This window comes from Chionomys nivalis, chromosome 8, assembly GCF_950005125.1.
Source record: "Chionomys nivalis chromosome 8, mChiNiv1.1, whole genome shotgun sequence".
In the NCBI taxonomy this organism is placed as follows: domain Eukaryota; kingdom Metazoa; phylum Chordata; class Mammalia; order Rodentia; family Cricetidae; genus Chionomys; species Chionomys nivalis.
The window spans coordinates 41720915-41745171 of NC_080093.1; the positions used below are offsets into that span (position 1 = coordinate 41720915).

The 24257-nt window shown below is 42.8% G+C and overlaps 1 protein-coding gene across 2 annotated transcripts in view; it reads left to right on the forward strand.

Moving 5' to 3' along the window:
* The first annotated feature begins 7942 nt into the window (after window positions 1-7942).
* Window positions 7943-24257, forward strand: part of Cep78 (centrosomal protein 78) — a 35995-nt gene continuing 19680 nt past the window's right edge. For both annotated transcript variants that reach the window (XM_057778893.1, XM_057778894.1), the window contains exons 1-8: window positions 7943-8306; window positions 10842-11014; window positions 11106-11178; window positions 12250-12353; window positions 16899-17073; window positions 19250-19363; window positions 21764-21828; window positions 22148-22259. In XM_057778893.1, the coding sequence (XP_057634876.1) occupies window positions 8054-8306; window positions 10842-11014; window positions 11106-11178; window positions 12250-12353; window positions 16899-17073; window positions 19250-19363; window positions 21764-21828; window positions 22148-22259 (1069 nt within the window). In that variant the 5' untranslated portion in view covers window positions 7943-8053. The remainder of the gene's footprint in view (window positions 8307-10841; window positions 11015-11105; window positions 11179-12249; window positions 12354-16898; window positions 17074-19249; window positions 19364-21763; window positions 21829-22147; window positions 22260-24257) is intronic.

A 24257-nucleotide genomic window follows, 5' to 3' on the forward strand; every position in this document is an offset into this window, starting at 1 on the left:
GAAGAAAGGAGAGATGATGACCAGACTTTGTTTGGTCGACCTATCTACTTATTCCTGTTTTTCTTCATCTCTTCTTGTGGATTCAGCTTGCATTCTCAAAAAGGTGAAAAGGCCTTTATGGGATTTATCACATTTACAAATAGCTTTGAAACCATGGGAACATTCAAGATGCAGTAGTCTTCTCTGAGTTCACCCAACGTTAACTACCTGCACATACTGTAGATACAGCTTAGATCTGCGCAAGGATTATTGATTGGCAACTTGGCAGGTGCTAGACTCCTCCAGGAGATGAGCCTCTGTGTGTGCCTGAGGTGTCATCTACACTACATTAGTTTCTGGGCATGTCAGGGAAGGGTTATCTAGATTAGGATAATTGGAGTAGGAAGAGTCGTCTTAACTGTAGGCTGCAGCGATCCATGGGTTGGGGCCCTGGACAGAATAAAAAGGGTACAACTCTGCCCCAGATTGTGGGTCCAAATGTGACCAGCTGTTTCAAATTCTTACCACGGTGACTTCCCCGCCATGACTGACAGTACCATTGAACTCTGAGCCCAAATAAACCCTTTCCTCCTTAAGCTGTTTGAACAGGTATTTTTGTTGCAGCAGCGAAGAAAGTAACTAACACAGTCTGTGGTGTAGCTGGGCCATTGGCATATGAACAGATATAAAGCCAGCGGCTGCTTTTACAGTCTTGGAAGAATCTGTCCACTTCTTACATTTCAGTAACTACAACACAAAAACTCACTTCTGTGCTTCACGAACATGGATCAGCTAACATATAACTATGGCAGCCAAAGCTTGCCTCACAAGCCCCAGCGTGAGATATGTAAAATAGACATGCAAATGACCCAAAGCATGGAACAAGAGCCAGCCTGCCTGAGGGCCAGTATCCACTATAGCTAACCTGTAGACCCAGGGAAGAAATACAGTTTGTTGTTTATGTCACTGAAATTTTTAGGTGGTCTGTATCATTGTTGCAACATCTTCCAAATCACTGTTACATGGGTGGCTGCCACCGTGCCTGTTTCGAAGCAACTTAGAAAATTTGAGACTTCTAAAACTCTTGGCATTCCCCAACACATTTCTCTTGGGTAAAAGTTTCTCTGCATATTTTGTGTGCCATAAAATATCTTCCAAAACTTTCAGTATGATTAAAAGTTATCTCCGTTCATTTTCTCCCTGTCTGTGTTGAAGATGTGTTTTGTGACTCTGGAAGGCTGGAACTACAGTGGCAGTGATTGCGAGTGGCAGCAATTCCCAGAGGAAACTGCAATCAGTTTGGACATTTCCCCAAGTGCTCAGCACCTACGCACCCAATGCTTCAAAAAGTCAAAGGAACAAAGACATTTAATAGACACTGCATCTTGCTCTCTCCACTCAAGACAGAACAAACTGATCTAGTGGGGATAGAAAGACGCTCTTAGCAGCTATCTGCAACCCTTATGAGCTTATTGTATTGCTATGAAGCACTACACCATTTAAACATAGCCCTAACTATAGAAACTGGAAAATGAAAAAAAGAGACAGAGAACACATTCTCATGGAGACCCCCTCATCCACTTTTACCAGATCTGATCGACCATGCCGAATGTACATTGTACACATTCTCATGGAGACCCCCGCATCCACGTTACCAGATCTGATCGACCATGCCGATTGTACATGATACAGTGCCGAGGACTGCACAGAACAGAGGTACCTGCCTTGGAGAGTTCAGATCCAGAGAGAGGCAAGACAGATACCTCACAGAAGTTTCTTATGGATCCTAATTTAACTGTTTGCAAGTTCAGTGTTGAGGAGACTTATTTTGTTGGATTCATGGAAAAGTTTTTTCCCCCCAGAGAAAAAGGCAATCCGAACGGTGATGAGAATGACGTGTGTCATGATAGACAGACTTGAGAGAGAACAAAAGTGTGACACTAAGGCTATGGGATTAAGACAGCAGCAGCAGCAGCAACAACAACAACACATCAAAGTCAGTCCTGGAAAGCCTTCGATGGCAACCTTAAGAGCACTGGCGTGCTTGCCTCACAGATCCCCCCTGCACCCCAGCACATCTACTGTAAGAAAACATCCTTTGGCAATAAGACTGTCAACTCTTTAGAAATGTGGACATCACTTTACGAGAATGCAGTTGTTGTAAAAGGCCCCAGAACTTCTTGGCTTCGGATTCAACGTGACCAGGTGCCTCAGGCTCCTCTGGGGGCTTCACTTACATCAACGTAGAGCTCAGTCCCCTCAGAAAGAAAAAAAGTTTCTGGCTTGACACATGGTAGAGAAGTGGAAAGGAACTGGTCCCTTGACACCATTTGCTGTCAGGTACAGGACATACTCAAGACTCTCACACTGGGCTCCCGTTATGAGATGCAGCCTGTGTGTGCTCACTTCCCCATCAGCCTGCTTGGACTTGGCAAGCCACAACAGTTTGTTTGTTTTTTTTTTTTTTTTTTTTGGATAAAATAAGAACATCAGGTAATTCTTGGATAGTATCTGTCTTAGTTAGGGTTTCTATTGCTGTGAAGAGACACATGAGCACTGCAACTCGTATAAGGAAAACATTTAATTGGGTTGGCTCACTTACAGTTTCAGAGGTTCAGTCCATTGTCATCATGACAGAGAGCATGGCAGCATGCAGGCAGACATGGGGCTGGAGCAGTAGCTGAGAGTCCTACATCTTGCAGGCAACAGGAAGTTGACTGAGACACTGGGTAAAGCTTAAACAAAAGGCCTCAAAGCCCGCCTCCTCAGTGACACACTTCCTCTGACAAGACCACACCCACTCCAGCAAAGCCACACCAATAGTGTCCTTTAGAGAGCTTTTTTCTTTCAAACCACCATAGTACCTGTTTTTGAAAAAAGGAAGAGTATAGCAGACCGTAGAATAAGACCTAAATTATCATTGGATGTGGTTTTACCTCACTCAAAAGATTCCCAATGGCCGGGCGGTGGTGGCGCACGCCTTTAATCCCAGCACTAGGGAGGCAGAGGCAGGCGGATCTCTGTGAGTTCGAGGCCAGCCTGGTCTAGAAGAGCTAGTTCCAGGACAAGAACCAAAAACTACGGAGAAACCCTGTCTCGAAAATAAAAAGATTCCCAACTCCTTGTGCTCACCTTCACCTCAGTTTACTGATGATTTTAGTTCAGGAAGGATTGCAGAAGAGATAACTAACTGCAACCCAGAGAAAGACCCTCAACACCCAGGGGAGAAAGGCTGATAACAGCAGGTCCCTGGAGCTGATAATTTAGAGGCCTTCTTTGTTTCTACCAGCAGAGCAAAACTCCAGAGCTAGGCGAGTAGAATCTGCAACTGTGCTATCAGATCCAGGAGCCATTAGCATCCCCCTGACCATTTATATAGGTTGCTTGGTTACCCGGTTCTATGTATGATGGGAGAAAAGAAGTGGCACTCTGATTTAAACAATCCACACCCTATTCATGATTGTGCTGAAAATAAACCTTTTAGCTCTTTTAACTGCCACCTAAAAGGTTAGTGTAGCACACTAACCTTTCATTCTAGATTTTCATGATTTAATTCCTTTCTTAACTTTTTCTATTAAGGAGTTCACCAGATGTGCACAGATGTGTGTGTGTGTGTGTGTGTGTGTGTGTGTGTGAAAACCTTTATCTGACCTTTTTATGGGGCAAAAGAAATCCATCCCTGGAACCTGTGCGGGCTGGGGAATTGCTTGTTTTAAGGATATATACGACTGTGAATGTTTGCAAGAGGTAGAACAAGAGGGACCAAGGGAGAACGGATAGAAATGAGACAGAAGAGCAAGAATATAGAAACATGGATGGACGGAAACTGTTGTGAGTAGATTCTTACCCCTCAGATCTTTAGCCCCCTTTAGCTCATCTTTGTGTCTTTAATTGAACCTTGAACGGAAGCCTTAAAGGCTCCGGTAACAGAACTGTTGCTTTAGTCTCTTGAGTGCCAGGATCTAGAGATCATGGGTGGCCTGCACCTGCTTTCTTGTAGCACACAGGATCACATGTACAGGGGCAGCAACCCCCACGGCGTGCTAGGCTCTCCCGCCTTCAATCAGTAATTAGAAAACTGCTGCAGACTTGCCTACAGGCTTATCTGAGGAATTTTCTCACAGATTCCTTCTTCCAAGATGACTCTAAATTGTTTGAAGTTGACCACAAAACAAAAACAACAAAAAGACCACACACACAAAACAAAACAAAACAAAAAACCCAACTAGCCCCTACAAAGAAGCAGCTTTCACTCTCAAGTACAGAGAAGCATGGGGGTGAGTGAGCCCACTGGAGACTGACACAAGTAAAATCACTATTAAGAAAGCCATGGTCTTCGTTTGGGTCACTATTGTGATGATGAAACACCATGACTAAAAAGCAACTCGGGGAGGAAAGGGTTTATTTGGCTTACACTTCCACATCATCGCTGAAGGAAGTCAGGACCAGAACTCAAACAGAGCAGGAACTTGGAGACAGGAGCTGAGGCAGAGGCCATGGAGGAGTGCTGTTTAATGGTTGCTCTCTGTGGCTTGTTCAGCCTGCTTTCTCCTAGAACCCAGGACCCCAGCTCAGGTGTGGCCCCACCCACAACAGGCTTGACCCTTTACTAGTTAAGAAAAGCTTGCCTATAGCCCCATCTTACAGAGGCCTTTTCACAGTTGGGGGTCCTCCCTCAAATGACTCCTGTGTAAAGTTGACATAAAACTAGCCAGCACAGCCATAATCTAACCAAAGGAAAGAATCAAGAAAGCATTCAAAGAAATCTTGTCACACTGAAAACTGGTAAGCTTGTGAAAATTAATTTCAAATTAAAACGTTAGATCATTGATTAGAAAGCTAAGCCTTCCCTGAGCTATGTCCACTGGCGGCCACCACAGAGTCTGGTAATGATGTGCAGAGAGCTAGAGGAAGTCATTCTAATAACTAGGGTATTTATCATTCCCAGTACCAATTCTGTGCCAGCTAGGCGTGACTGAGATGTGGACCTGGCCTTGGAAGGGCTACAAACTACAGAGGAATTACATCTTAATAGTCAAATGATTGCATGTACAAAGTGCTATGACTCCAGTATGCCTGGGAGCAGAGCAAGGGACACTAAACAAGAGGGGAAGTGAGGGAAAGATTAAGGGAAAAGCCCCCAGGAATGGTATCACCATGCTAGTGCTGGAGTATGGGGAATGAAGTTGTCCCACTAAACAGAAGAGCAGTGTATGGATAGGCCCAGCAGGAAGGAAAGAATACTGGAAACTCCCAGCAATGCTTTGTGTTCAGAGAAGACATACTGGGAGGAATGTAGCAAGACACAAAACAAAGAACTCCAATGATGAAAGCATCCAACTGCCAAGCTAAAGAACACAGAAATGACCCCAAGTGCAATGAGAAATCTCTGGTTTTCTACTTAGGATAGGGCAAGTAAGAAGAGAAGAGAGACTGAGAAGGGACTGACATGGTATAAAAAATTAACTTCAAGAACAGGGAGAGGGAGCCTTAAGAGAGTGATGGACATTAGGAAAAAGATGAACTATTTTATGCTCATATACAAAACCCTACATGGCAAGGGAACTGGAGTAGAGTACCACACATCAACATGGATGAGCCTAGCAAAGAAAACACCACACAGGAGAAAACTTGATAAAATTTGTGTCTAAATGGCAGCGATATTAGGACATGCATTGCAGGGAGGCACAGCAAGCTCAGAGACACACTGTCTCAGCCTAGAAGTCTAGTGATGAGAACTGTTACATGGGCTCCCCCATAGAAATGGTGATGTTTCATTCCAAGCTAGTTGGTGGATAAATGAAGTCACTATCTATTTTAACTTAAATGTTGTACAGAAAAGCAGTTGGCCATTGATAGGGAATTTTAGGGGAGTGGGTGCCTATGTGGTGTGTGTGGTGCTGGCAAAGGCTGGAGAACTCAGCTGGTGGGAGAGGAATGTTGTGAACATAGTGTCTAAGGTTTGATGGAGGACTATCATTATTCTAGAGACTGGATACGTCAGGCCAGTTCTTAGGATTTAGGTTAACCTCACAATTCTTCATTTTCCATATCTGTAAAGCAGATATGTAACAGTATATTCCTTGTAGGGGAAAAGTGAAACCCTCTGTATTTAAACTAATTAACTGAGTGTAGTGGTACCTTCCTATGTTCCTGGAACCCAGGGGGCTGAAAGAGGATGACAAAGTCCAGACTAGGCTACACAGCAAGACATTGTATCAAAAGTTCAAACAAGCTAGAAAATAAGGTCACAGACATAGACAGTCCTAGTTACCTCTGTTAGCTATCATCTTCATCGTTCGTGCAATAAGAACAAAAGCAGAAATAAAGTCCTGCATTTATGGAACACTTCACAATTTACCAACAGAAAAAAAATCCTGAAGCATGATTAATACTCAGAGAGAGAAATTGGGGTTCAACCTGAAGGTCAGAAAAGCAAAACAACCAGCCACTGGCTCTTACCTCAACCTCAATCCAAAATGGGGATCCTGCCTTCAGGAATCTCAGAATGAGACTGTGACTGAGAGCTGTTATCTCCCGTTTTATAATCCGCTCTAGGGCTGGGATTAAAGGCATGCATCACTAGGATTAGAGGCATGCACCACCCGGTTTCTATGGCAGCTAGTGTGGCTACCAGGATTAAAGGTACATGTGGATACTGGGATTAAAAGTGTGTATTACTATTACCTGGTCTGTAAGGCTGGTCAGTGGGGGCTGTTTTACTCTCAGATCTACAGGTAAGCTTTATTTATTAAAATACAATTGAAAAGGCACTACAAAAACCCGACAACATTGAGTTTTAAAGAAATGAACATGGACACAAGAGTTTACAAATACAGAACATTTAGCCAGTCACCTCTTGCCTATAAACAGCAAATCATGCTCAAACCTCAACAATTTATCATCTTGTTTAAAAATGTTCCAGAGAAATGGTTTAGCACTTAAGAGCACTTACTGCTTTTCCAGAGGACCCGGGTTCCATTCCCAGCACATCCACAAACTACCTATAACTCCAGCTCCAGGGAACTGGACTCCCTCTTCTCGCCTCCCCAACCACTTGCGCACACATAGCATACATTCACACAAGCATACAGACATAGAATATGAACATTTTTTTTTAAAAAAATCTTTTTTAAAAGTAATGGAAATGGGGGCTGGAGAGACAGCTCAGCCCTTAAGTTCACTTGCTTTTCTTCCAGAGTCCCTGAGTCTGGTTCACAGCACCCACACTGGACAGTTCACCACCACCTGGAACACCAGCTCTGGGGGAATCTGATGCCGTCTTCTGGCCTCTTAGGGCGCTTGGACACAGACAGCATACAGGCACATACCCATAAATAAATCCTTAAAAGGACTTAAACAAACTGTTGAATTTATTACCCAAAGTTATTTATTTTAATGTACAATTAAATAACATGGCAATGCTAGGCATAACTCTGAACTTAACCACGGCTGAGTGAATTCTAAATTCACTTTCAATAGTTACAAGGCTGAACATTACCAACTCTACAAAATCATTAAATGGTCTCCCTGTGATACAGAAGTCACCTTCAAGTACATTTACAGAACTAACATTGAAAACCAGTATCAATGGAAAATACTAAGCTAAACTCCAGTTTTGTCTAACCCAAAGTTGAGAAGAAACGACGGAAGTCTTCTGGTTTGCATACGGAGTTGGGAAATTTCTCTTGTGAATTCTCCCGGTGGCGAAGCATAAGCAGTGGAGTGCTTCTAAGAATCTCCTCGAGGCCAAACCCCCGTTCTCAGATGCATCACGCCATCCGCAACTCATTTGTGGTACCCACAGTTATTGCGTCTTCACTGCATCTCTGCCGGAGGGTCGCACAGACGATGACGCACACCCCGGTGGGCGTGACCTGCGCTCTGACGCACAGTAAGCGCGCCGACGCACAGCGCGGTGTGCGCGCGCCGCCCGCGGGAGTTCGCGGGTGGCTGGAACGGCGGCTGTGGCGCGCAGAGCGGGCGGAGCGGGCGGAGCGGGCGCCAACCGCCCGGGGGTCGGCGGGAGGAGGCGCGGGGCGGCTGGTGGTGTCTCCCGGGCCGCGGCGGTGTCATGATCGACTCGGTGAAGCTGCGGCGCGATAGCGCGGCTGACTTCTTCTCGCACTACGAGTACCTGTGCGCGCTGCAGGACTCGGTGCCGCTGCCCGCCGTGCGCTCCTGCCTGCGGGACGGCGTGCTGGACTTCAATGCCGACCGGCTGCGCGTGGTGGACTGGGCGCCGCTGCTCAGCACGCTCAGGGTGAACCGCGACTTGCCGCTGGTGGCCATCAAGAGTTCCTTCCAGCCGTGGCTCGGGGAGACAGGTCTGCAGCCGTGAGATGCGAGGGTTCGGAGGGAGTCCGGTGCAACGGAGCCTGCGAAGCCGGCCTCACCCATCCACAAAGGAGTTTTTGCCGCCGCCTCCTTTTCAGGCAGTTGGCTGGGAGAGTAGTAGCTAAAGAAACAATAATAGGGCTCGAGATTGGCCCTTATCGCAGCGAGGATTACCAACTATGTTCCCCGAGGGGAATATGCAGGATAATTTAATGACTTAACCATTAATGCTTTTGTCCCCCCTCCCCCCCCCCGTCTTCTTTGCTTTAGGGTTTTAAATTTACAATCTCTTCATTGTAAGCCTAATACGGAAAAAGAAGAGAGTTAAAAAAAAATGGAAAGAAAAATGTATAACAAAACAAACCAAAAACCCTTCAGGGATGTGTTTTACGATTTTTAGGAAATTTTGTATGAGTGTGCTGCTTTCATGCATGTATGTGTCTGCGGAGTCCGGAAAAGGCATTGGATTACTGGAAGTAGAATTACACATGATTGTGAGCCTCCATATGGGTGCTGGGAATCGAACTTGTATCCTTTGCAAGAACAGCAGTTAGTCTAAGGCCGAGCCATCTATCCAGCCCAAGGGACTGACTGTTATTTAGCCTTTCTGGTGCTTCAGTGGTCATTCATGAACACTTGCCCAGAAGCCAAAAAGTTTTATCATCCTTTGTATATGGGTCTGTACTAATTTTTTTCTTAAAGTATTTGTGAATCTTAGTATCGCCACATATGCACACAGAAAAAGCAGAAGAGGTGTTGGGTATACTCTGTTCACTTTCCACCCATTATTTTGAGTGTCTCTCTTGGACTTGGCTTGGCTAGAAACCAGCAAACCCTAACCGTCCACTTTTCTCCACCCCTTGCCAAACTGGAGTTACAAGCCCTGCCCTGAGGTCTAGCTTCCGTGGGTACTGGGATCTCAAACTCCAGACCTCCAGATTGTACAGCAAATGCCCTTCACTGTTGGGCCGGCCTCACAGCAGCTTTTCACATACTCTTTTATTTTTAACAGTTTTTCACATACTCTTTTATTTTTAGATTTGCAAATAATTTTGTGTATGTATATGTATGTGGCATGTGTGTGCTTACGTGTGTATGTTTTTGTATCTAGACACATGTTCTCATGTGCATGGAGGCTAGAAATTGACATTGGATATCTTTATTGCTTTCCAATTTATGTACTGAGACAGGGTTGTTTTTGTTTTCTGAACTCAGGGGACTTGCTGCTTCCATTGTCTGGCTAGCTAGTTTGCCCCTGGGACCATCTCTTGTCGCTTCCCAGGGATTACTGGCTTTTCCCTTGCAGGTGGTGCAGATTTGGGTCCTCACACATTTTCCTTGCTTGCGCTTTTATCCATTTGGTCATCTCAGCCCCATTTTTTTTTAAAGAATAGTATCATGTAAGGTGTTAGTGGTAACATAGAGTTTGAATTTCATATTTTAAGCTCTTAATACTCACACATCTGAAAAGCAGTGAAACAAGCCTGTCGAGAATTCTTAGGACTAAAGTGCGTTGCGCATGTCAGGTGTCTGCAGGTTACCCACTGAAAGGGGAGGTGTGGAGAAGCCTGGCCCTTTTCCAGGTCTGAGATAACACCGTTTGTGATCCTTCTTCAAGGACAGCATGGTACTTCTGAGGAATCCTTTGATTACCATTGTAATAACCCAAATTAAAGGAAAGACGAGTGGTATCGTAAAATTGAGGCAGGCATACCTAATCTTGCCCACTATTCTATGTTGAATATAAGGAGACTGTCTGGACCGTTTCCCTTCAGACATCCTTTGCAGCTTTTCCAGTCTTGTGTGCAGTGGGTCTAGGCTGTAGATTTTAACTTTTTAGATGCCACTTGTTTATCTCTCAGTTGTGTCAGTCTGTGCTGTTGAAGAAGCTCCTGACTGGCTTTGCTGTTCCTGGACTCGGTTTCCCTCTGTGTAGCCGACCTCACTCACACAGATCCAGTACCTACTGGCTGCAGTGTGTCCTTTACAAAGGCACTGGAATATGAGCTGCACTCTAGCCAAAGCCTGCTGGGAGGGGTCTTTTTCTAATCTGTGGGGTTTAGGTGCCTCTCCCTGGTTCCCTTTGTGTAATTGACCCAACAGTGGGGCATGTTTTTCTAACCATTCTCTAAGCCAGTGGCAGCCTTGGTCCTCACTAGTGTTGTAAAAGCCAACTTGCCTTAGGCTGTAAATTTCCCTCATTTTTCTATCCTGAAGGGTCTAGCTCTCACACCTGCAGTATTTATACTTTCCAGCAGGTGTCAGGCTTGGGTCCCTTTGCACAGTTCTCTCCCACTCCCTCTTTATTCTATATACAAATTGAGGTTTTTTTTTTAGACATCCCTTAGGTGCAAATTCTTTGCCTCCATGAGAAACCATACTATGCACCGTTTATGTTTCTGTATCTCATGTGGTTTTGAATTTCCTCTTTAAGGGCATGGTTCATTTCTGTACCTTAGCACTGAAGAGTTTAATACTAAAATTGTGTGGTTGACATCACTGATCTTACAATGAATTTGTCTTAGGTTCTGATACACACAGAGCTTGCAGAAATCGTGTTCCTGCGATAAGATCCAAGGATGTGAGCTTCCAGTTGTGTAAGGCTCTGAAAGGCTGCTTAAGCACATCCAGTGTGCTCAGAAATCTGGAGCTGAATGGGCTGACTCTGAGAGAGAGAGATCTGGCTAGTCTAACAAAGGTAAGCCTTGTTCATGTGACCTGCAGACATTTGATTACTGATTTTGGTGGGAAAATACTCAATTCATATTTTATTTTTTTCCTCTATTAAGGGATTGAGTAAATCGACATCTTTGGTGCACCTGTCTCTTGCCAATTGTCCAATTGGAGATGGAGGTTTAGAAAGTGAGTCATGCCACTTAACTGCAGTTGTCATGTTTGCTGTGTGCTGTGTGATGACCTCTGTCTACCTTTTGAGCTCCTTCATCCTAAGCTGCCTCCTATGCCTGCTCAGATTCTGATCTGTTCTCACTTCTGCCAGGAAAGCTTATCATGCCTAAGACTGTCTGAACTTTATTTAAGGTTGTGAAATGCCATAAAACAGGCATTTTTGTCGTCTTTTGTATTCTGTTGTCTGTGTTTGCTCGTAGTTTATGATTTTCCTTAAGAAATATTTGTGGGAGCTGAGCAAGGTAGTGCCTAGCACTTGGGAGGTAGAGGTAGGCAGATCTCTGCCAGCCAGGTCTATAAGGCAAGTTCCAGGACAGCCTGGGCTACACAGAGAAACCCTGTCTCAAAAAAATCAAAAACTGTTGTGAGGAGGCAATAGTAGGGTAAATAGAATTGAAAGTCATGACCACCTCCAAGTAAAACAGCTGTAATGCAATTGTTTGTTTTAGTTTTTTTGTTTTTTAAGTTTTATTTATTTGCTTACAATATTCTGTCTGTATGTGTGCCTGCATGCCGTAAGAGGGCATCAGGTCTCAGTTTAGATGGTTGTGAGTCACCATGTGGTTGTTGGGAATTGAACTCAGGAATCCTAGAAGAACAGCCAGTGCTCTTAACCACTGAGCCATCTCTCCAGCCCCAGTTTATTTATTTATTTATTTTTGAGACAAGGCCTGGAATTCATTATATAGACCAGGCTAACCTCAAACTCAGATCCACCTGCCTCTGCTTCCCAAGTACTGGAATTAAAGGCATGTGCCACTATGCTCAGCTTTATAATATGATTGTAGTGTCTGTATATCAGTAGTCTTCAGTTTTGGCAGGTTAGTAGAATTAAGCCTTTGCTGTAATATAGATCAGTGCTTTGTTATTGATAAATTGCAGCCAGTCTGTTAGTGTCTGGGAGAGTTGTAAAATGATTTTAGGAACACGTGTCTAAACTAGCATAGACTGAAGATCGTGAATAAACCAAGATTGACCAAATTGATAGGCTCTTGGTCTTACTTGTATGTCGTTTTTTCCCTTTAGTTATTTGTCAAGGCATAAAGAATTCTGTCACTCTCAAGACCGTCAACTTCACAGGATGTAATCTGACATGGCAAGGAGCTGATCATATGGCCAAGATCTTAAAGGTGACTGTACATTCAGCCTTGAATGGCTAATGTGTTGAAGCACATCGATACCTTGGTATGGGATTGTAGTGATTTTTTTCTTTTTCTTATCCACACAGAGATTGTAGTTTTAGTTTCATTGCATGATATGTAAAGTGTTGTTTAGCTTGGCATTCTGACACTTAAAAGATACTCATTTAATCTTAGAAATAAGACTTTTAAGTATAATACTATGGGATAATGTTCTTGTACATGTAAAGATCTATCACTCATATTGGTTTAATAAAGCACTGATTGGCCAGTAGTTAGGCAGGAAGTTTAGGCAGGACAACCAGACTAGGAGAATTCTGGGAATAGGAAAGGAGAGATGCATTTGTCATTCAGAAGCAGAAGAAGCAAGATGAGAATACCTTATTGAGAAAAAGTACCAAGCCACATGGCTAAACGTAGATGAGAAGTATGGGTTAATCTCAGTTGTAAGATGTTAGCAGAGGCTGCTCGTTTGTTCCCAGCTGAGCAGACCCAAAATAATCACACAGAAACTATTAATTAAAACACTACTTGGCCTATTATCTTAGACTTCTTATTAGCTAAAATTAATCTTCTTAATCTTAAATTAACCCATTCCTATTATTTTATATTTTACCACAAGGCTCGTGGTTTACCGGTAAGGTTCTGGGGTGTCTATCTCCTTCGGCAGCTATATGATCTCTCTCTGACTCTGCCTTCTTTTCTCCTTCATTTCTGCTAGGAATTCCTGCCTTGACATACTCTACCCTGCCATAGGCCCAAAGCAGATTCTTTATTAACCAATAGTAATAAAACATATTCACAACATGCAGAGGGGAATCCCACATTAGTAACAGATAGTTGGTAATAAGCCTGAGCACTAGGCCAAACAGTTTATAATTAATAAAAGCCTCTCTGTGTTTATTTGGCACTGAATGACTGTGGGACTTCCATCTAAAAGGGTGCCCAACGTGGGTTTTTTTTTTTTTTTTTTTATTTTAGACAAAAAAAGGGGGGGGGCTATAGATACAATAGGATAAAAGGGTAGATTATTGAATTGACTCTGAAAAGGGGGAGAATATAGATAAGATAAAAAGGTAGATTATTGAATATACTTTTAAAAAGCAACTACTAGTTTTAAATATTTTGCATTAGATTGGACTTTTATATATTACATACAAATTTTGTATATTGATATAAATTGAGATTTTTATTAGAACATACTGTACATACATTTCTAATCTTGTTCAAGGTATTGTACCTGTATAGCTCATTTAACAATGTAATGCAAATTTCTAGTCTTTGAAAGTTATTATTACCAACTGTTTAGAATAATATGGAAATGCAGGTTAGTAATTAGTCACCTATTACAATTGAACTTGTAGTTACAGTAGGTATGTTTTCAAGGGCAAGCAGAGATATTTTAGATAGACAGGTCATCTTCAAACACTTCAGAGATCTACAGAATATGGCATTTACGATGTTTTAGTAACATAGACTCTTTTTTTTTTTTTTTTTTTTTTTTTATGACAATGAGACATGCCTGCTCCTGGCAGCATCAATCTACTTCAGAGAAGATAATGGACATCAAAGAAACTCCACATGGATTTAGCTTTCTTTGTGGCAAAAGTAAACCACTGGGCCAGAAAATGCCCTTGTCTCTATTGCTGACAGTATGCTGTTCTAGTTGGGCAAGTAGGACACAAAAGAAAGTGACTGCCAAACATTGTCAAGACAAGGAAGGACAGACCTTTAGACGATCCTGCTTCACAGAAAAGTCTGATATGCCCCAGTGTTGCAGAGGAACTTTGGGTGACTGTTCAGGCAGCCAGCTGTTTCTGTCATTTCTCTCATTTTTTGGAAGTTGCTTGATTACACTCTCTGCTTACTCAGTTAATATTATTTCCTTCTTGGGTCTCTGAGGGAGATGAAGACTAGTGTTCTTTGTTTACCTCTGCAGAAAGCAAGTTATGATAGAAAGTATCCTATCTTGGTAAGTCCAAAGTATCTTTGGACTTACCAAGATAGGATAGATATGGAATATTTTTTCTGAATTTATCAAATACAAATGGACTAGACATTGTTGATGTATTTATTGCCTGTATATATTGTATATAGTTATTGTACTTACTATATATAGTTTTTCTTATATTAGTTATAGACTTCTTTTTTATTTTAAAAATAAAAGGGGAAATATAGTGAGTTTGATTTATATTTTAATAAATAAAGCTTGCCTAAAGATCAGAAGGGCAAATCTAAGCCACTAAAAGTCAGGCAGTGGTGGCACACACCTTTAATCCCAGGACTTGGGAGATAGAGGCAGATGGGTCTCTGTGAGTTTAAGGCTACCCTGGGCTACACAAGATCAATGTAGAAATAAATCCAGGTGGTAGCAGCTTACACTTTTAATTCCAGTACTAGGGAGTCATGCCTTTAATTCCAGGACTAGAAGGATTATAAAATGGGAGGAGAGGAAGGCTTAGTCTTCTTAGGCTGCTTAATCTGCTTAGTCTGTGGTTGCCCAGCCTTAGCAGAGGTAAGATTTCTCTAGTGGCTTGGCTGCTTTGCTTTTCTGGTTTTCGAGTTGAACCCCCATATCTGTCTCTGCGTTTTTATTGTTTGTGCTGCAGTACAATATTTTATAAATAATACTCCTTTGTTATTTTAATTGTTGAAGATGTTGTAGCCTCCAAAGAAACTTTATACTATTACAGTTTCCAATCATTGATGTCACTCTAACTACTGTAATTTATAAACTAATAAGAAACAGTGCATACATTCTTTATAGTTCTTATAGCTACTATTAGGACTAAAGTTACTTAACAATTTGATATGAAGCTTTTTTTGTAGGCTTTTTTTGTTGTTGTTTGCTTGCTTGTTTGGGTCTAGTGGGGGTTGCTATGTGGTCTAGCCAGGTTGGGCTTGTGCTGTCCATGCTGGCCAGGAGCTTGCTTTAGTCCCCTTCCTTCAGCCTCCTGGGTGCTAGATTAGAGGTGTATGTCACCTTGGCTGGCTTGTTTGTGTAGTTTGGTAGCAAGGATAAAGACTAGAACTAAGGACTATGGAATGAATCTAGCCCATCACATAGTTTTTGCAAGTAAGGATGCTAAGGAACACAGCCCTGTCTAGTTGTCTGCATGGTAGCTGGCTACTTCTGCCTTAGATCAGGAGAGTAGAGTAGTTGGTTTGAGACCCACGGAGCTGGGAATGTTTACTTTTAGACCTTTACTTTTAGACCCCTGTGATAAATAGTGATCAAGAGTATGCATTCTGTTTTCTGGTGTAATGATTGAATTTTGTAAGGTTTTTGTTGTTGTTTTGGTTTTGGGGGAATGATATTTGTTTTTATGCTGGGCATTGAACTGAGATCTTATACTTCAGGCAAGTGCTCTACCACTGAAGTACATCCCAGCATTTTTTGACTTTATTTTGAGACTGGCTCTCATTAAGTTGCCTAGACTGGCCTTGAACTCACTCTTTAGCCCTCACTGGACCTGTGATGTACCTGCCTCAACCTACTGAGTAGCTCAGATTTTAGCCCTACCTAACCACTAGCCTAACTAAGTATGTGGATGCTGAAGCAAGATGGCCTAAAGGAAAGCTCTGACTCATTTAGTATCGTGTGAACATGCATGAGTTGCTTCACCTCTGTAAAGTCACAGTTCACTCTGAGGGTCTCGTGTGCTCAGTAGTGTCTGCTGTGGCTCCATGCTTTTATGGGTTATTCTTAATAGGAAAATGGCATTAACATGACTCCTTTTAGTGTCATGTCACAGATACTTTGCTCTTTTGGTGTTCAAGCAGGGAGGCATTTTTTCTTTTAACATCAATGGCCCATATTGACAAAATTCACCTGGTGAATATAGAGAATTGGTTATAGTCTTAAAGGCTACAACTGTGACTAAAAATCAAACCATTTTTTCCTAATGCCTGTCAGACTCTCCTTGCTTATTCTAGGACTCTAAAGATAGTATGTGTGCCCTAAGAAGTACCCAAGAGCCATTGGGTTAAAAGATGATGTTGCAGCTTCCGAATGTATCTTTTTATCATCTGAACCTTGTACCTGTTGACCTGGCTGTTCAGCAGTAGAGCATTTTGCTGGGCGTGTCGGAGGCTTGGATTTAATCCCCATCACCATGCATGTGCACACATGGTCCTGTTGTTACTGTGTACATAAAACATACGTAAGATATTTTTATAGTTTTATGTAGCCTATGAATAACCATGAGACACGTTAAGGGCTTAAATTGTATTGGAAGCCCCAAGAGGACAGAATAGAGTTTAGAAGGGTAGCAGTGTTAAACTAGTTCTTTAATGTGGCAGAAAAGGAAAATAAAATTTTTGAGAGTTTAGTAAATTGTCAGTTTACATAACTGTTGAGTATCAGCCACCCGTTGGCTGTTCTCACAACTGGAACCCTGTGCTGGGACCGTCTAAGGGCAGACTGCCGGCGTATTTGTACTTAGGGGGTGTGGTGCATGCAATCCGCCCTGGCTGGTTTCCCTTTAGGTTTCCTATTTCCTTCCAGCACCTGACTCCCTACTGTTATCTTTGAAGTACCAGACCATGAGAAGGCATGAAGAAACCTGGGCTGAGAGTCTTCGCTACAGGAGACCCGATTTTGATGGCATGGCTGGGTTACGGCGCATCACGCTGAACTGCAACACACTAGTTGGTGACCAGGGTGCAAGTGCTTTTGCGGACTCTCTTAGTGAGGATTTGTGGCTTAGAGGTAAGTTAGATGTGCTTCAGAAATTGAAAGTCCTCTAGTAGCTTTTATTGTACTTTTAATCTAAAGCCACATATATTCTCCACAGAAAACGGTGTTGCCTGTAATCAAAATAACCAGAAGTAACTGCTGTTCATTTAGGCATATTTTCAGCCTTTAAAAAAATAGATGTGTTTGTCCACCTAGAGATTATAGTAATAGTTATAGCAAACTTGCTGTTTTCTAACCCTACTGTCTTTGTTTACAGGTGTGTGTGGGAGTGTGTGTGTGATCTAGTATATAATAGATGATATGTATCTGTGTGGAGTGTTTATTTTAGACAAAGTCTCACTAGGTAGCCCTGGCTAACTTGGAGCTTGCTGTGTATAACAGACTGCCCTCAAATTCCCAGGTATCTACCTGTCTCTGCCTCCTGAGTGCTGGCTGCTATTTAAAAAAAAAAAAAAACCCACACAACTAAAACAAACCATATTATTTACTTAGGATGTAGTTCCAAGTACATGCCCAGCCACGGTGCACATGTGGAGGTCAGAGGACAACTTGCCGAAGTTAGTTCTCTTTTTCCACCATGTGGGTTCCAAGGATGAGACCTGAGGGGTCCACTTGTCAGCAGGTGCTTTACTTGCTGAGCCATCCTGGCTGCCCCAGGTTTCATTGCTGTGGTTCATTTGATGTTCTTAGTGAAATTAATTGTTTGGTTAGTTGGTTTTATCTTCTGTGTCGAGGGTGTTAGTTTGGGCTATTATGGGGCGCTCTGAACTGGTATTTTAAACTGCAGAGTTTATTTCTGCTAGTTCTGGGGCCTGGAAAGTTCTGGGTCAGGCACCAACAGACCAGTTTTAGAGTCAGCTCTCTCCTGCTTGTGCAAGGCTGCCTTTCTTCCTTTTTCTTAGTTTACTCTGCTTTTTGTTGCTGTGATAAAAGACTCACTATCTTAGTCACTGTTGCTGTGAAGAGACACCATGACCAAGGCCACTCTTACAAAAGAAACATTTAGTTGGGGGTGGCTTATGGGTTCAGAGGCTTAGTGCATTGTCAGCATTGGGGGTGGGGGAGCATGGCAGCACACAGGCAGACGTGATGCTGAAGAAGTAGTTGAGAGTTCTCCATCCTGATCTGCAGGCAGCAGGGGTAGAGAGAGACACTGGGCCTGGAATGGGCTTTTAAATCCTCACAGTCCACCCCTAGTGACACGCTTCACCCAACAAGGCTACACCTCCTAATTCTTCTGAACAGTTCCACTCCCTGATGACTAAGCATTCAGATATATGAGCCTATGGGGGCTATTCTTGTTTAAACCACCACATTTACCAAAACAACTTGGGAAGGAAAGGTGTTTTCCCACCTTATAGCTTACCTCCTTTGTAGAGGGAAGTCAAGGCAGGAACTCTTTCTTTTTATTTATTGTATGTGGTGCTTTGTCTGTGTACCACAGCCATACCTACCGCCCACAGAGGCCAGAAAAGAGCACTGGATCTCCAGGGGCTGGAGTTGCAGACAGTTGTGAACTGCTTGTGTGTGTTGGGAATGGAACCTTGGTCCTCTGGAAGAGCAGCAATACCCTTTTTTCTTTTCTCTCTTTTTCTTTGTTTTTTTGCGACAAGGTTTTTCTGTGTAACAGCCCTAGCTGTCATGGAACTAGCTCTGTATACCAGGCTGGCCTCGAATGGCCTCGAACTCACGGAAATCTGCCTGCCTCTGCTGGGATTAAAGGTGTGCTCACCGTCCAGTGAGCAGCAATACTCTTAACCATCTCTCCAGCCCCTCTCTTTTTAAAGGTGTGGTTTTCTGAGATTCCTTTGGAATTCAGGATTATGAGTCCAGGAATTAAGTGCAGTGTTTACACTTCCACTGCCATCCTTGCTAATTATGAAATGATTCTCACTGGGTGATATTTTCTCTCATGTTGTAGGGAGGGGTTTTTTTGTTTTTTTGTTTTTTTTTTTTGTTTTTATGTAGGGGTGAGGTAACATCACTGTAGCATATCATAGAAGAGTTTTTTTAATTATATGTTTTCATATGCTTTTCTGATTTTCTTTCTTTTTCTTTTTTTTAAATGCCCAAGATTTAGAATCTGCTGTGAGTAGTCTTGTTCAGGAATGTCCTAAGCATGAATGAGAACTGTGTGTGTGTTAGACCGTGTGCAGTCGGCAAGTGACCCGTTGTCTCTCATCCAAAGCTCTTGACCTGCAACAGTGCGGCCTCACCAGTGAAGGAGCCAAGGCTCTGCTGGAAGCCCTAGAAACCAACAGAACCCTGGTCGTTCTGGATATAAGAAAAAACCCACTTATCGGTAGGTCATCTCTTTAAAATTAGCAAATGCTCTAACAAAATGAATTTGCATATTGAAAGTTTTTTAAGCTTAACATATTTATTTTCTAGTTTTGTAATTTTGTGCTTTTAGCAGATAATGCATTGTTTTAAATGAGTTGTATTTCACAATTGTTTTGGTGGCTACTTATTCTAAGTGAGCCTAGATAATAAAACTGATCCTGTCAAAAGCACTGTCCTCACATCCCGTGAGTCTCTGAATTCTTGGGAAGAACATTTCATTTGTTTGCTAATTTGTAAAGAAATTTTGATTTTTGTATGTGTCTCAACATTGGTTCAGATACTAAGCATATTACAGTGTACCAGCTAGACAAAGTCTTGCTCTCCATCAGTAAGGGAGTTCAAATGTAAATGTGTAAGTAGATAAGGAATTTTGAATACTAGGAAATGCAAAGAGAGTTTAAGAAGACAGATGGGGAACTGATGCTTAAGTGGCTGGCTGAGTGAAGAGAAGAACCTGATGTGGATGCTCTGAGGGAGGTGCGTTGCAGAACAAGGATGCAGTCATTGTATAGGTACAAGACGGCGGGATGTGTAGTGATATTTTGTTTGTGTTTTAACAGATAAATAAAGCTTGCCTAAAGGTCGGAGTGCAGAGCTAAGCCACTAGTTAGCCATAGAGGCTCGGCAGTGGTGGCACAAACCTTTAATTTCAGGACTTGGAAGACAGAGGCAGAGGGATCTCTGTTAGTTCAAGGCCACCTTGGGCTACACAGAAATTGATTCAGTCTAAAAGAGAAACAGAGCTCACACAGAGGTGATCCCAGAACTTGGGATCCCACACCTTTAATCCCAGCACTAGGGAGGTGGAGACAGGAGCGATATGTCTGGGTGGAGGGAAGAATATAAGGTGGGAGGAGACAGGAGCTCAGTGCAGTCTGAGGCAGCAGTCTGAGCAACAGTCAGTGTTGTGATTCTGCGTGAAAGGTACCTTGGCGGCAGGTGGGGGACAAATACGCTATACAGACAGAGCTTAGGTGAGGAGTTTATTGAGAGAAGGGGAAGGGAAGAGACTGGCCGTTGGGGGCAGGCGCGGTGAAAGAGAAGAGAGAGAGACAGAGGGATGAAGAGAGAGGGAGAGAGGAGGAAGAGTGAAGTATGTGAAGTTTCCCTGTTTAAAGAGGCAGGGTATTACTGCCCCCCTTTACACAGGCATGCAGGGCATGATGTGCTCTGTCAGGTCTTCAAGGGGAGAGGCCTTGTTCCTCTAGATGTTAATAGTCAATCTAAGGCTGCAGTCTAAGCAGGCAGTCTGAGGACAGGATGGCCCCTTTGGTCTGAGCATTGGTAGAGGTAAGAACTCTGTTACTTCAGATTTTACCCCCGATAACTGACTCCGTGATTTTATTATTAAGAACAATTAGAATTCGTGTTACATGGATGGATGGATGATTTGAGGAAAATTGATCTGTAAATTATTTTATTTTATGTATTAAAAGTATTAGAATAAGCAAGGCCGTGGCTGTAGAGATGGCTTTAGTAAGAGCACTTACTGAAGTTGCCGATGACCAAAGTTTGGTTCCCAGCTCCCATGTCAAGCTGCTCATAACACTGTAACTCCAGTTCCAAGAGATCCAATGCCTTCTTCTGGCCTCCATGGCCACCTGCATACACAAACAAGCAGACAGACAAACATACGAATAATTAGTAAATGAACCTTTAAGAAAGAAAAAGAAGGAAACCTGAGGGAGAACCTGATGTGCCGTGTGCTCAGATGGCTCAGGGACTTATACTGTAGGTCTTCGGTGCAAAGATAAGGGCATGGCTGTTCTAAGTGAGCTGACAGCCCTACGAGGAGTAGAGATAGAAAAGGGCATACTCTGAATAGTATTTCAGTCAGGGGCCTTGGTGTGGAGGATAGTAGTGGGGCCAGGGAGAAGGAAGGGGAGTAGATAGGAGCCTAGCAGAGAAATCCAAGACAGGGATTGTGGTTGGCTCATGGTGACAGAAAGTTGAAACAGGGAGCGAGAAGATTTGCAGATAGATTAGGTGTTGGCTATGAAGGAAATAGCTGTTTTCAGATGTCCTTGACAAGGTGGTGCCACCTTTTACTGAGAAAGGGAAGCTGGAGAGGATCATCTTTGAGGACATTTATGACTTCGGTTTGACTATATTAGTTGTCTTTAGTACAGCCCTTGGTTTTCTGTGCAGAGGTTTCCAAAGCCACTTCAGACATTAAGTGCTGGTGGATGTAGGCAAAGTGTTACAGTGAACTAAGTTAGTGAGGGACAGGAATGCTCAGAAGCAGAGGTGAGTGTGTGCTTTAGATTTATGGGAAAGCAGTGGCGAGTGGGCTTCTTTTCTCATGGGTGCACTTGGTCACTGGAAAACACCTGAACCGTCTCCTTTCCTTTCACTTTAGATCACTCTGTGATGAAAGCGGTGATCAGAAAGGTCCTCCAGAATGGAAGGAGTGCTAAGTCAGAGGTATAACTCGTTTCAGTCCTTTGAAAAGAATTTCTCTGTAATTACAAGTTTCTTCTGTTTCTAGTAAAGTGTCACGGTCCTTTTCTGCTATCTGAAGTAAAATCAAGTGGCTTTGGAACATTGGTGGCATAGTGGTGAGCACAGCTGCCTCCAGATCAGGTGGCTTTTCTGTTTTGTTAAATATTGTATCATTAATTAATTTGGAATCTGAGAACTGAAAATTACAAAACTTTATTAGTGTAGAATATCTTCCTCATGTCCAGTTAAAGTGGAGTCCTCTTGTGACTTGTGTCTGATGTCTCCTGACTCTCTCTTCTAGTACCAGTGGATAACGTCCCCCTCAGTGAAGGAGCCGCCCAAAACTACTAAGCAGAAAAGGAGAACGATCGTCCTAGGAAGCAGTCGGAAAGGAAAAGCTACCATTAGAATTGGTATGTGTTTGTCCTGGCTTTTTAGCGTCACGAAAACTTAGACCTAGCGTGTGGTTAGGGCACTAATGTTAAAGTCTCATCTCTTGTGTAGTAACCGGTATTGACTGCAGCATATTCTGAGGGGATTACAGATAAACATCACCATCCCAACTAGGAAAACATTTTTGTCTTAGGGTTTCTATTGTGTGACAAGACGCCATGACCAATAGCAGCTTAGGCAGGAAAGGGTTTATTTTAGTTCATACTACAACATCATAGTCCATTATCTAGGGAAGTCAGGGCAGCAACTCAAGACAGGAACTTGGAGGCAGGAGCTGGTGGCACAGGCCATGGGGGAATGCTGCTTACTGGCTTGCTCCTCATGGCTTGCTCAGCCTGCTTTCTTAGATGCTCCAGGACCACCTTCTCAGGGGTGGACACCACCCACAATGAGGATAACTCTGCCCCATCAATCAATAATTGATGAGTTGATGTTTCTTCTTCCCAAATGACTCTGGCTTGTGTTTAATTGACATAGAACTAGCCAGCACCATTCTCTAGTATATAAATATGCTATATTTATATATAACATATATAGTATATATAGTATAAAATATATATATATATATGTTATAGTATATACATAAACTTCTAAGTATTAGTTAATCTAAAATTCAAACTATTAGTTCTGTAATTGAGTACAAACTGAAAAGTTCTTATTATAAAAGTAACATTCAGGGACTAGCATGTAGATAAGGGCACTGCCTTCAGGCAGGACAACCTGTGTTCACCCTTAGAACCCACAAGGTAGGAGAGAACCAGCTCCTACAAATTGTTCTGGACCTGAAAGTCCTTTACTTGTTTTGAGACAGGCTATTTCTCCGACTGGCTTTGAATTTGCAGTGACTTTTCCATCCCTACCTCCTAAATGCTGGGATTACAGGCATAAATGTGGCGGTGATTTATATTCTAGAGCACTTGCCTTGTCTCGGCCCAGGATAGTTTGGAATTCTCTGTGTAGCCATGGTGGCCTGAGTGCTGGCCTTGCAGACAGGCGTACCACGATGCCCAGTCCTCCGTGGTGATGAGTAAGGATGCAGCTTAGAGCCTCGTACATGCTGGGCAGCAGTGCAGCAGCTGAGCTACACTCCAGCTGGAACACATTACCTGTAGCACACCTAACACTTTTGTGGTAAGAATCCAGGTCTATAAGAAGGGCTTTTTATATGTGTTCTCTAGAATCTTCAGAGGAGAACCATAAAGTCTACAATAGGAGCAACAAATAAGTTTTATGTTTTCTGTTGTTCACTTCCAAAATGATGTTTGTGGTGACTTTGTATGCCACATATATCAAGATAACTGGACAATAATAACAAATAATATTTTATTTATTCCTTTTACTTGAAATCTAAAAAATGGATGCTTGACATAGTAGCATCACACTTGTATATGGATTGCTAATGAAGCTAGGTGGTGGTGGCCCACGTCTTTAATCCTAGTTAGAATAGGATATTTGTACTTATTGTATATAATTTCATAGTAGGTTTAGAACTCTCTTACTTAAACAAAAGGGGGAGGTGTTGCGGGAGCTCCTTCCGCTCCTTCAGCCAATAGCCGCTGAGATACCAGCCCACTGGGGCGTGGTCTCTCTCCCTTTAAAAAAGCGGCCACTTCCCTCTGCACTCGCTCCGCTCCCGTCGAGTAGGCTCCATTCCTGATTGCGCAGAGGGCTGTTGTTGTCTGGGACGGTGATCTGTAAGTTTTTCCCCCTTAAAATAAATAACCTCTCTAATAATCTAATTCCAAACTGGTGTGGGATTGTTTGTGACTTAACGCCTACAGAATGGCACCCAGACGTGGATAACTTAGTCCACAGAAAGTCTGAGAAAGCTTGGGAAAGAATAGAGTAAAGCATGTTTTCTTGGTAGCAGCAATTTCTTGGGTCTGCTCTGCTTGCCAGAGGCAAGCAAGCGCTCTCATCTAAGAGAGGCTTCCTGACTCTACTTTAGCTGCAAAATC